This window comes from Anopheles coluzzii, chromosome 2 (genome assembly GCF_943734685.1).
Source record: "Anopheles coluzzii chromosome 2, AcolN3, whole genome shotgun sequence".
NCBI lineage: Eukaryota > Metazoa > Arthropoda > Insecta > Diptera > Culicidae > Anopheles > Anopheles coluzzii.
Genome location: NC_064670.1, coordinates 14,522,121 through 14,535,934, shown reverse-complemented (window position 1 = coordinate 14,535,934; position 13,814 = coordinate 14,522,121). Strand labels below are relative to the sequence as shown.

The 13,814-nt window shown below is 47.0% G+C and overlaps 1 protein-coding gene across 4 annotated transcripts in view; it reads left to right on the top strand.

Annotated features, from left to right (window-relative positions):
* Positions 1–12,930, top strand: part of LOC120950547 (uncharacterized) — a 39,531-nt gene extending 26,601 nt beyond the window's left edge. For 3 of the 4 annotated variants that reach the window (XM_040368671.2, XM_040368670.2, XM_040368672.2), the window contains exons 4-10: positions 500–664; positions 1,225–1,345; positions 2,505–2,652; positions 2,991–3,376; positions 6,314–6,469; positions 8,922–9,060; positions 9,672–12,930. In XM_040368671.2, coding sequence (XP_040224605.2) covers positions 500–664; positions 1,225–1,345; positions 2,505–2,652; positions 2,991–3,376; positions 6,314–6,469; positions 8,922–9,060; positions 9,672–10,555 — 1,999 coding nt within the window. In that variant the 3' untranslated portion in view covers positions 10,556–12,930. The remainder of the gene's footprint in view (positions 1–499; positions 665–1,224; positions 1,346–2,504; positions 2,653–2,990; positions 3,377–6,313; positions 6,470–8,921; positions 9,061–9,671) is intronic. The other variant, XM_040368673.2, reaches the window with a different exon arrangement.
* The last annotated feature ends 884 nt before the right edge of the window (positions 12,931–13,814 follow it).

The following is a 13,814-nucleotide window of genomic DNA, read 5'->3' as shown; positions in this document are numbered from 1 at the left end:
CGGAAAGAGCGATAAAAACCGTCCCATAATCCAAAACGTTAACTTATTCCCCAAGAGTGTTTGGTCCGCTTGGGAAAATGAACAGGTGCAACATGTCTCCGAGTCGCGGCTTAAAGCTGTTAAAGAGATTGGGTTTTAAAACCAATTGCTCTGTACAATCAATGCAGAAGATTTGTGGTGCCGTGACCAGGATACACCTATCAAAAAGGCTCTCCCGTAGAGGCCCTATCGACTTTTTTTGTTACAATTTAAATGTACCCACACAAAAAGTACTTCCCATTTCGTGCTTTCAATGCAATCAGGCTTATTGGGGACTCTTGACTGTTGCGGCTCACATAAAAAAGAAAGTAAAAACGAGACATCACATTTTTCCGATTTGCTTCCAGCGCGCAGCGACAGACCAACAAAGCTTTACACACCCAAACGATCGATTGCTTCGTTCGAAATTGATTCCAACCCGATAATACAACACACCACCGTTTTCCGTTTCCCTTTTCAGGGTGTACAAGAAAACTTCCTCCAACCAACTGCTGACGCTGTACCTGGGCAGCCGGGAGCTGGTGGCGCGCAAGGGCGTCATCGAGCCGCTCAAGGGCGTGCTCTACATCGATTCGAAAATCATCAACGAGGCTAAAATTTACGGCCAGCTAACGCTAACGTTCCGGTAAGTCCGTGGGATGGTGGTGTTGCTCATAAGCGGGACCAGCGGTGTTATAATCGCTCGTCAAACCGACCTCGGCTTGTCCGGTTCAACCGGCACCAACCGGCAGTGTTAGTCTGGGGGAAAGATTTCAACACCCTAAAAGGGATAGAACTGACGAACAAAACTTCCGCCATGCTGTAGTGTCCCGCATTTCTTTCACTAGATAAAAAACTTGCCCCGGAACGACCACTTCCGAGCAAGTTTGCCCAGTCCCATCACTCCTCCTGTTCGGGTGACGCATTCGAGCCGTGGGGAGATAAGAACAAAAAGAAGATCTTACATCCTGAACAGCAACAAAAAAAGACACACAAAGAAAGCAAAAAACACACACAGTAATTAATTTTCCCTCCAATACCGTGCTTTATTAAGTTTGTGTCTGCAATTTTTCTTCCCCGCTCTTTCTCTAACACACCCTGTGCCACCCGATGGATCCATGCAATTTTACGCGCCCGTGTATCCTTCTTCCTACGGTAACGATAATCGCTCCCGAAACACAACGACCTCCCCCCTCCCCCACCCAGGTACGGACGGGAGGATGAGGAAGTAATGGGACTAAAGTTCTGCAATGAAGCCGTTATTGCCCTGCAGCAGTTTTGGCCACGACCGGTAACCGCCGAAACGGATTCGTTAACACCCCTGCAGGTATGTGAGTTAAAGGGAAAAGTTATGCTATAATTAAGCGACCACCACCCATCGCACAGAGGGATGTAAGCAGGGGTAAAGCATGATAAAACACAGCTTCCAGAAGGATTATAAGAGCGATTTCTTTTCCATGTTCTAATTTTGTGTACGGGAAAATACGTACAAATGGTTACATCCGTTCCACTTCGCTACAAGGAAATGCTCTTCAAAAACACACACACACCCTTATCGAATGTCTGACTTTTTTTTTCTTTTTGCCTAAAGATGCACCCTTTCTACGAGATCTGGAGCAGTTTTTTCGAAACATTTTCAGTTAACTCTGGAGGGCAATATAATGTTCCCACCCTTCGGTTTAGTGTATTCATACGTTCCTTTTCGGTGCAAAAAAGCCATTGCTTAAGGCATGGTTCACAAATATGTTTTCCCATGTGAGGCGAGCAAAACAGACACGTTGTTTACCGTGCGCAGAGAGCGCAAACACAAACAGGGACCATTTCACGAAATTAATATTTTTTCTCCCTGGCCGGCGAGCCTTGGCAGGGTTTCTCAATATCGCCCAATGCGTTGGCGCATGGAGGAGCTCAGCTCCTCAGCAAAGTCAGCTAATAGGAAGTTCCATGAAATCGAGCCGAGAGCGTAATGTTGGTTCGTTTTGTTTTGTTTCCTTCGAACGAATGTTTTGATGGTTACACGGACCAAAAAGGAAAAAAATCCATACCACAACAATAGCATCAAGTGGTACCAAGAATGTGACACCACGTTAAATAGCTTCCTTTTTTCGACTTTAAGAGAGTAGGAAACGAGAAACAATTTTGTTTTGTTTATTTTTTCTGTAATTGAACACTGGCTATGTAGTGTCCCATGTGAAGCTATGTGTTTTTTACATTGAAATTTGACCAGCCTCTACAATCAACCCAAACCCCGATAAGCGCAACAAGCGCACAAGGGTACCATTTTCGTTCCCTCCCCCTGTACATCTCCTTTGTTGCGCTAAAAATAGCCATTCCGCACACGTACTGTTGTGCCTTTATCACTCACCGATAACCGAACTAACCTAACCCCCGTTTTGTATGTGTCCTGTGCTTTTAACCTGTGCCGCCGGAATATCCGCCGGGCTGCAACAAACACCACCACTGCTGCAACGAAAAAAACGCCACAGGAAGCACTGCTCGAGCGGCTGGGGAAGAATGCGATTCCCTTCGCGCTGGAAATTGGCACGCTGGCCCCACCGAGCGTACAGCTTTTGCCGGCCAAGCGGTACACCGGCGCACCGATCGGGACCAGCTACGACGTTCGCGTCTACACAGGTAAGTGCTCCCAATTTCCGCCCCTATGCAATGTTGCGCGAAATGTGGCGTAAGGTGTTTAAAAAAAACAGAACCATCGCGCTGTAAATATGACGTGGCCAGCGTTGAAGGGCGACCAAAGCCATCGTGTGGCAGTCGGTCGAATGTGACACCTTGTGTCCTGTTTTTTTTTTTTTGCTTTTTCCTGCACAAGGGCTAATTGATTTACGATGTCCCTTCCGGTGAGGTTGATTGTGTTTCGCTTTTTTGTTTCTCTTTGTTGCAAACAATTTTCCAACCATGCGACCGGGAACCGTCGGGACTGGGACGCGCCCGCACGCCACTGCAAAAACGCTCAGCAGCCGAAGCATCCGGTGACGAACGTGTCCAGCGGAGATCAACTGTGAGATTAGGTATAAGATTAATCCATAAGATCTGCCTTGATAGTACCAAAGCGCCGGCCGCACTCGAGACGGCCACCGTCAACAACTCGTACGGCGGCGATGCGTCCGGCGGGCCGGCCGGCCCGAAAAGCCCGCCGGCGCTCATCCCTCAGGCCTCGATCGGGACGGACACGAGCGCGCAAAGTGCGACCACCATCCCCCGGGCGCTCCGTTTGCGCCTGTCGCCGAAATCGCTCAAGCTGTCCTCGCTCCACCGGCACAGCAGCAGCGTGGACAGCACGAACGGGGGCATCAAGTCGTACGGCGATCATGCCATCATCGAGCTGACCGAGACGAACAAGGTGAGTGTGTGTACGTTTATTTACGTGTATGTTTGTGTGTGTGTGTGTACGTGTGTGGCAATGTAATTTATTGCGAAAGCCTACGAGGAAAGCCTTAACGGCTGGCTAAGCTCTACGCTTTGGGGTGTGCAGGATGCGGGAAATGAAATGAAGGATAAAATGAATCCAATACAAACTGCAATCAATTCTCGGCAAAAACAATAAAGAATACGGGAGGGGGAAGGGAGGAAAGAGACGTTGTCACACCGTTGTCTCGGGATTGGATTGGAAGGTGTGTGTGAGGTCGGTGTGAGAAGGTTTAACTTATCAAAAAAAAAAAAAAAAAAAAAAAAACCGGCTACCGAAGAAAGAGGTTGCTGCTTCGGCGAATTGTTCGGTTTCGAATTGAGCCCAAATTTAGGATTTTTGTTTTTTTTTTTCTTTCGTGGCCATATCCCTTCTATGTTTTATTAACGAGAAATGTTTTCGTACACAGTTTAGCAAGAAAAACACATAACGGTTTAGTAAGAAGATGGATGTTTTATTTTTATATTTCTTTGCCTTACGCTTTACGTCACATTACAGAGCTTTCTGAGGATTTTTGACACTTTTCCATGATTTCCAAGTATTGTTGAAGTAATGTTGTGGGGTGTTTTGCTTGAAAACCGGTCGCTTGAGACGAATTCAAAGACATGCAAGCAAACGATTGGCGCTGGTTTTTTGTTTAATTTTATGTTTCGCACACATACCTTCCTTAGAATACTTTAACATATCTCCACTGCCCCTGCCAAACAACTGTTGAGTCTGGGTGTATTTAAATATCGAACCGAAATAAAACGCTCCCACAAACATTGGGGGCTGAGCAGGTAAAATGAACCCACACACGCGAACAACCCTCGAAAAGGTCGTTGTCTAAAACACAACGTTGCTGTGTATGTTCTATGGCCGCAAAGTAAATCATTACTAGCTGTCAAAATGTAACCACACACTACCGCGAGCACACCCAACAACAATCACACACAGGGCCAGTGACGCAAGCGTAACGTCTAAAATTAAGGTGATTTTCGTAAACTACCATGCGCCTCCATGAAAAATGGCAATCCTAGTGCCGGTACCGGAAAACCATACATTCTGCTACTTTATTGCCAAACCGGTGGAATTGTGACGCAGGCAGGAGACTTGACCCCGGTTGGGCAGCAGGCCAACAATGCACAGACATTGGCACGCAGATAGTTATCATACATCGGCCCAAATGAGATGCGACAGGAGATCTGACTGGAACGGCAGGTCAAAAATACCCGCTGCCCTCGCTAAACAGGATAAATTGATGACAAGCACTTTGGCCGACAGTTGCGTCAGTTTCGGGGAAATAGTAACTACCGCACGGGAAGTAGTGCTCGCGAGTAGTAGCAGCAGCAGCAGCAGCAGCATCATCATCATCATCACCGTCGGTATGTACTTGGCCCATCGCGCACAACGTTGCGTATCATTTATTCATGTCCAGTGGGACCAAATTTAGCGCACAAATGCTACACACGCTCGATAATGACAGTGGCATAAGGGATAGTGGCAAGGACAGTGCGTGCACGCCCACACACTGTCACTTTTAGCGGTAAATGGTTGTAGTTTGTTAAGGGTGGTGCTATTTTTAGGTCGCCCGAATAGCACAAAAGATCGGCACAAACTTGCAATACGAACAATAGTACACCGGTTGAGGGTGACAGCAAACGAAGCCAGCCAGTCGGTTTTCTTTTCACTTTTGCTTTCCACCGTATGTGAGATCCTGTGCGGCTTGTTTCCCCAAAATCTGCGGCGCTATCCAATTATGAAGGTCATTATTTGCCTTTATGATGAGGGATGATTCCGGATGCGTCCTCTGCTGGACATGCTTCCAGCCGGGTCGGGGCATCTCGGGCCAAAATGGAGGAGTAGCAGCAAAGCGTATACCAAGAATAAACAAAAAAACAAACACTCAAATAAAAACTGACCGCATCTCGAGAGGGATACCATTCCGGGCCCCACTACAAGGGCTCGATAGCCACTCGGAACGTTGGCACAAGAACAGAACATTGTCCCTTCTGTCCCTGGGTGAGATCTTCCTCTACGAAACACTAAGCCATCAGTGTTACCATGAGTACGGTACGTTCGAGACGTAAATAATTGATACCGAACAGATGCTTCTTCTTGGGTGGCTACCAAGTAAACCGGGGTCACAATCGACGCAGAACGGGTTGTGTTTGTAATGCTGTAGAGAATTGCTTTTTTAATTTACACACAATCTAGCATCTTTTGTGCTTCGGTTTCCTAGAAGAATAGCCTGCAATACTTCAAGCAAATGAACGTGGGAGAAGGTTGTGCTAAAAAGAAGATATATGTTGATGCGAGAGGGTATGAAATTGATGAGTAAAAATCAAGAGCTGTTCGAACGATCGGCAATTAATTCTTAAAAGGAATTTGGTGCAGACTTAACACACACACAATTGGCAGAGAATCCATTTTAATCCTCACAAAATCCTACCCATCCTTTTTCATTATTCCATTCCAGTCACTAAGCCTATTACGAGTATTGTTTCCTGAATTGCATACTTGTAGGCGCCTTTTTTGTGAATGAATGTTTGCAGTTTAGCAGAGCCTGCGCCATGAATGGGTGCAATTTTAACAAAGGGATTATCTTTTATGTTTTGAGCGGTATTTCCAAATCTTTAATGCGTTTGATGCCGTAAAGAGCGTTCTTTGGATTTTTTAAAGGCAAGAATGTTAATAAGCAAAATTGCCGATGAAAGGGGACAATCCATCCAACATGTCGAATATTAACCTTTTACTATTTTAACATTTTATAGAATTTTTATTCATGTGCTAACTTTAAAAAAACGTCAATTTTTATCTAAAATCTCTCTTTACTTACACGCATATTTTCTCCTTCATTTTGCTGGATTGCTGCCATAAATATTCCTGCAGGGTCCGCAAGTGTCCGTCGATAAGCCGTTCCTGTGGGCGGACGGACGCGTTAACCTGAAAGCATCACTCAACAAGGCTGCCTACGTGCACGGTGAAAACGTTACCGTCACGCTCGACATCAAGAACGACAGCAGGAAAATTGTGCGGAAAATTCGGGTAAGCAAAACCTAGAACACATACACACACCCACACACAGAGAGAAACGCAAAAACGCAGAAAAACAGAGAGCAACCTGTTCTGCAAAACCCACATCGTGTATCTTTGGTCGTTTTTTAAATGGATTTTTAACGGTTTTTATACGGGGGCTTTACATATTCTACGCCTCTCCAACTGCCTGTGATGCAGCTACAGATACAAACTCATACATATGAGGAGGATGGATGGGGTGTGGAACCATAGTTTAGTTGAGCTAGTTTTGAAACCGTCCTCAAAAAAAAGGTTATCAGGAATCGTTTTCCATCCCTCGAGCGAGCGTTACTGTGGGACATGATGTACAACGGTTCCATAAATTCAACACACGCACCCAGAGAAGCTCTACAGATTGTTCCTGCCAAGTGACAGAACAGTGACATATTTCTATCCCAGCGAACTCACAGTACGACGATAAAGGCTAGTTTCTGCGAAATCACTCGTTCACAATTTATCACAGAAGGAAAATTCTTCTACGAAACAAATAAACTACACAGCTTTTCTGGTGCGCAAGCCGTAAAACCACAATTTATGGCTAATTTGTAAAAGATTTTCGAAATTCACATGACTTTTTTCCGGGCAAACACGGCAACGCTGTGTTCGTTTTAACAATCCGCACATTGTCACGATACGCTTTGTCCAGCATCTCGGCATGGCACGTGTTCGTGGAACATTTATATGATTTAATTTACTCCAACAATGGTCAACAAGCTGAGCAAGCGCCACCCTTTTGTCCTTTTTGCTGCTCAGCAAACAATGCATGATTGTTAAAATTTAATTATGCTACAAAAATCCATGCTACCACACTGTTACTGATACATTTTCGATCCACATTTCTGGTCTGCCCGATCCCATTGTTCGGTGCAGTTTTGTTCCCGCACACAATCAGTGTATCAGTTTCCATGCGGGCGCCGTTTTTTAATCGAAATGCAATTGAATAGTTGAACATGTATGTATACGTGAATCCAATTGAAGGGTATTAAATTAAATTCATTACACGCATTTATCGTGCATATATGCGTGTGCGTGGCTCACGGCTCTGTTCGGGTTGGGGAAGGGATTTCCCAACAGGCTATCGGATTTAATTTCACGTAATGATAAGATTAAGGCGCTGCGTACGAACAAGCCCGAGACGCTATTTTATCTGCCATCTGCACCAGCTGCCCTTCCCTCGAGGGAGGTCACGGGGGTTAGGGGTCAGTGGACGCGTCCCAAGCGTCGCAGCCTGAACGCTGAACGTGTCCTGAAAGAATCGCTAATGATAAACCAACAACGTCTCGAATTAATTAACTACGAGCACAGGCGAACGACGAAACCCCAACGACGGGGTCGGTCGGTCCGACGAAACCGTCCTTAATGCAAACTTAACAACATTTAAAATTCCGTGCGCCGTGCTCGTAACGCTGATCCGTTAATGTGCTTTATTAGCTTTTTTTCTGCAGCTTTTCTACTTTCCGCTTTCCTTTCCGAACAACCAAGCCTGACCCTTTGAATTGACAGCAATTGAGCCCATCGCAAAGGCACACTTATGGAAGAGATTTTTCACTTGCTGCGCCCAACTCCCGGGCATGTCTGTTTCCATTAACCGGAACGGCAACTATGTCATAATGTTGCCTTCGCTTTTCCGCCCTCTTTGCCCTATTTCGTACGTCATCCGTCATGCGGGCTAGTACATGCATTGGTGTCCCTTTGCCGGCAAAGGCAAAGAGACATGAATATTCATGAGAAACTTCATCAAAACGGACACCGGAGTTAGACTTTGGAGTTTTGCAAAGAGCAAAAATGTAGGAGCGATGTTGGAGGCGTACCGGTTGGAGGCTTTTCACACTGCAAGTAGCAAGCTCCTCCTACTCCTATCTCCTTCTAGCGATCTTCCTTAGCACAGATAAGCCTATTTTTAAAAATGTTAACATTACGCCCGTTACACACATTGAAGTAGATGTGAAAGGATTCTCTCGCCAAGCCTGCAAGCCACCACAGCCGGATGTCTGGGAGGATGCTGGCCCCACAAGTTAATCTGGTTTACTGTATCAGCATGTTTATCCATTGCCGACAACAATAGACAAAACTACACCCTACAGTAATGGGGGGGGGGGGGGGGGTATTAATACAAAAAGGCAGAATGCAGCTGTAGTACACCTTCCCGGTGCAATAAAAGCGAAACGAATACACTGCTACACTGTGGAAAAAGGAATGAACGCTTCAGACCCTCGCACACACACACACACAGCAAACTAGGCAAACAACCTGTAAGCAATGTATCAAGCATCATCCTATAGGACATTCCTCGATGAGGGAGGTAGTTTTGCTTCTTCTTCTTCTGCTTCTGCGTACCTTCCTCTGCAAACAACAAAGCATACTAATGCACCCTTCGTGGTGCCCTTTTTCCCTTTTCCGTGTCTTCCGAACGCCCCCTTAGCTGGTCGCAGTACAGCACGTCGACGTGTGCATGTTCAGCAATGGCAAGTTCAAAAACATCGTCGCCGAGGTGGACGTCAGCAAACACATCGGGCCGGGCGATACGCTTCACGCGTCCTACTCGCTGCTTCCGGTTCGTGGTAAGTGATATTTATGGGCAACTGCGGATGGGATGTGTGTGTGTGTGTGTGTGTGTGGGTTGAGTGTTTCGTAGATGTATCAAACGCACCAAGGATAGCACACTCTGAAAAGTGCTGGCGTGTTTGGTTTGCGTTTTGCGTGAAACGGGCAACGTGGAACGCGCCCGGAAGCGTGCAAATGTAGGCAGACATATCCGCCCTCCCCGTTCTGGCGGCAATAATGCATGCTCCATGGTTTTTTTATTCTGCATGAAAGTATAAAAGCAAACTGCGTGCGTGTGTGTGGCAACAGAAACCATCAAAAGGTCAATCTTTGCGGTCCTGGAATATGGTCGATAAATTATAACCATCCGAGATGACGAGAGCTGGGGATGTTTGGTTTGCAAACATTGAGGGGAGAGTAGCAACAGCAGTAGAATGTCCTTATTTAACTCCGCACCACTGGTGGCGTTTGTGTGAGGAAGAAAAACGACCGCTCAAGGGGTCGTTCCGGTTGATGTATGCGTTATAAATTGATCTTTTGGGGGGCTTGGCTTGTTGGGATTGGCGTTGTTGGGCATTCCTGTTGCTTTCATCCGTTAACCGACACACAACAACACTCCCTTTTGCAGGCACCACCAAAAACTGGATCGCTGTGGAAGGTGCCTTATTCAGCAGCAACAGTGCCGACCCGAGCTCCTCCGCCTACAACTCCAAGCTGGCGACGAGTGCGCCCCGCGGCATGCTGTCCGCGCCCGCCACCAGCGCCGAGGAGAAGAACGTGTTCGCCATCTACGTCTCGTACTACGTCAAGGTGAAGCTAATACTCAGCAGCATGGGCGGCGAGGTATCGCTCAAGCTGCCGTTCGTGCTCGGCAACGTGGAGCTGAGCAGCGCGGACGCAACGAAACCGCCCGACACGCTCAGCGGGCTCAAGCGGCTGCGCGAGCTGCGCCGCAAGTCGTCCGCCATCGCGACGAACGGCGGCGTTGGCGGCAGTCTCGACTTTACGCCCTGCCGGTCACCGCTCTCGAAGGAGCTGAGCCTGCGGGACGTGGACGAACCGCCGCTGGAGGTGGACGAGGGCGGCGCGGCCAGGGTGCGGAACCTCAACCAGCACAACTCTCAACTCTCGCCCGGCAGTCGGCGGAATGTGTCGCCGACGATCGCAGCCGATCGCGCGACTGCCGGCGGCAGCGAGCAGGAGCAGCAGGCCACCATCAACAGCCGCCGGGAGCTGTTCAAGAACTCCAAGTTCAACGACAACCTGAACAGTACAATCGACATCATCACCGAGGACTTCCAGACGATCACGGCCAACATCTCCAGCCTGATCGCCAAGTCGGACTCGAGCAAATCGAACCTGAACGAGGCGGGCGTGTCCTGCTGCAACCAGGAGATAAGCGTCGAGGCCCAGATCCACTGTCCCCAGTCGGTGGGTCCAGAGCAGGCGCCGGAGGACCCCGGACCGGGGGCTAGCACGCCGCAACGCTCGCCCCAGCGGGAGGAACATTGATAGCGAAGGGCAGAGCCCGCGCCCAGCAGCAGCAGTACGCTCTACTCTTGCACGGTTTACGTGCTTTTCGTCGGTGTGTTGTTTCACTGTGTACGTGTAAGTGTTCGAAGGATCGGAAGCAGCGCACAAGCAGCTTCTGCAGTGTTCTATTACAAATCGAAATGTGACACAAACGCGTACTTCGCAACAACAGCCCAAAAGTCCCCGTTAGCCAGAGGCGTTGTACTGAACTGTAGGCTGACAGTGGAATTGTACTGTGTTTTTAAGATAAATGTAGACTAGAGCGAAGATGGCAGGGGTAGAGGGTAGAGAAATACAGCAGGGAAGACAGCAGAACCTCCTTGCGCCAACCCGTTCCGCTAGACTGCCTTCGGCAAAGCAATCAGTCAAACACGGCCAAGTACCGAACGGAACCGTTCCCGTCTTGTAACTTTCGCAACGTTTGTCAGGGTTTGTAGGGCGCTGTAGTAGCTTTAACAGTTTACAATCACGGCACGCGACAAGACGTGCCCTCCTCGGTACAACACTATACACACATCCTTTACAGTAGTGGTAGCAGAGAGATCGAAGCACGTGCCCCTAGTCACACTTGTCTCCGGAGGCTAAAACGTCAAACCGTCAATCAAACCCGCCAAAAAGTAACCAAACAAAAAAACCTGTAACAGTCATCATCCTGTGTGCCTACAATTTTGAACTGACTCTCGGGAGAAAGTACCGCACGTGCACTCCCACAACGAGGAGGCAAAGAAAGTGAAAGTATCTTTCCCATCACCTCCCCGCTACATAACACACAACACGTACAAATATTGCTCATATTGGATCAGGCCACCTTCCCCCGGGTTCCCCGAATCCCGGCAGCTACCGCCGCAATACGCACCAAATCTGTGAGTTCTATGAACTTTTTAACCAACTTTTGCATGCGTCTGGAACAATACCGGAGGGGGTTTTTGGGATGTGGAGAAGAACCATCCCGCAGAGGAAAATGAAGCGATATTGCGACAAGACAAGTCGGCAGAATGCTCTCAAAACAGTTTCTTCTGTTTTCCCCCATTTGGGGTTGGCGGATGTTCCCGGTGAAGGATCTTTACATATTTATATAAGCCCACTACTGTGTGTCACTGATACATATCGATACATAATATAGAAAGAAAATAGAAAATAAGGGACTTCAGGCAAAACGGCAATGATGGACAGAACGCTTGATTGAGGATTTTTTTTATAGTCTTTCAAAGTTCTTCGCGATCGCTTTCAACATTTAATTAAATTATTTTCTATCATTCTTTCGTTGTTCAGCAAAAACGAGCTGATTGCTATTGCTAATGAAATTATTCCTTTATTTAACTCGGTTCGGTTTAATTCACTATCGATTGCCAATAATGGAACGTCCTGTGCACAAAAGAGCCTCTTGTAACTCAATTGAATGTTTGTACATGTAATAAGTAGTAAGAGCATTATATGAAACACTAAACAACTAAAACAAGATATATGAAGCAGCAACACCGAGGACTGTATTGTCTGATAAGTAGTAAATACTAAACAGTAATTTGATAAGCGGCAAAACCAGGGCACGCTAGACAAGTTTAGGCAATTATATACACGGATGAAAGTAAGTAACTGTGAACGGATGACTAAATAGGAATTAGCAGTAGCGCTAGTAGTAGCATTTAGCAGTAGTAGCAGTGGCGTATGGGAGATTGGTTATGTTACAATTGTTGCTTTATTTATGCCATTCCAGGTGTGTGTGTCCTGCACATGCATAGGACACAACCCAAGTTGGGACAAGCGGGCAAACTCTTCCACCAAGCTGGGGAAGTTCCTTAGATCGTGCGTGCATCATTGCGCATTACGGTAAGACATTGTAAGCAAAGCAGATTCCTGTGCTTAACTCCTTAAGACCATACCCTTCCCCCTAAAAAACCGGAATAGAAAGGGGAAAAAACGTGTCGCAGATGCTGTGCGTCTTGCGTTAGTATTTAGTGTGCAGCGTGCGGGAAAAGGGTAGAAGAAGGTAACCTTCGCTGTACGTTGCTATATATATACGATGCTCTAGACTAATGTTCGGGTGTATACTAATAGATATTGTGACACTATCATTAAATGTAGAGAAGCAAGTGTAGTGAGGAAATACATTACGACCGGTTTGGAAGGGGCAGAAAAAATGGTGGAGAAGAGGGGGGAAATAATGCACCAAACCAGACGCAACTGCAGTGCAATCAGTGGGCTGGACTTTCAAGCATTTCCTCACTTCTTCCCAATGCCGTTTGTATGTGTGTGTGTGTGTGTATGTGTGTGGCTGCAGTGTGTACTAAAAGTGGCATAAAAGAGTTATTTAACACGAACGAGTAAATAAATCGATGTTTTGTATGAAAAACTAATCCCCTTCCGATCGTTTCATTGTTTGCCGCCAAAGTGGAAACACCTCAAAAAGACATCGGAAAATAGATCGAATTATTTTAAAAGGCAAAAGCATTAAGCTAATAGTACCTGGTATTCGTTACACTAAAGACATCGGGGATTGAGAAAATCGGACTTGAATTGAAAAGATCATCCTTCTCGGATATGCAGCCGATAAACGATCATTAATACCCTCAACGAGCTTACGGCTCCCCCGTCCATGTGCTACGAAAGGTATGTAAAACCCTTGCGGTGTGGTATTCGTTGTTTTTCTGTTTTGTTTTTCCAATCCTGCTCACAGTAGGCGCTTCTATTTGCCATTCCTGTCGAGGCATTTCTGCGAAACACAACAATCTTAAAACCCACACCCGACCCACCCCACTCCATCAGCCAACAATCGAAGCAGGCTAGAAAAGGGCAGGATAAAAAGAAAACCGTTCGACGTGAACGTTCACTGTTTTAAGAATTGCACGAGAGAGCCCTCCTTTGCCGCTGCCAGTCGGCTGGGCCGGCGGTGGGCTCGGCAGCAAATGGAAAGCGTGGCATCCCGTGAGGCATCCGCGTATAAATATTTATAGAACAGTGGAAAGAAAACCGAAAATCGAGCCGATGGGCGAGAAGAAAACGTGGGAAAAGCTCAACCTTCCTCCATCTCGCGTGCGCCCTATCTTTGGGTTGGGAGGACGAGAACAGACAAAAAAAACCCCATCGGAGAGAAGAAAAAAAGGTGGGTAGCATATGAGCTTGTGGGGTTAACAACAAAAAAACGGATCTATTCCTCCTTCCCTTCCTACCTATGGGTGCCTGTGCAAAGGTTTCTTGTTGTTTATTTGAAGAATGTGCCGAACACGCAAACGACAGCGAG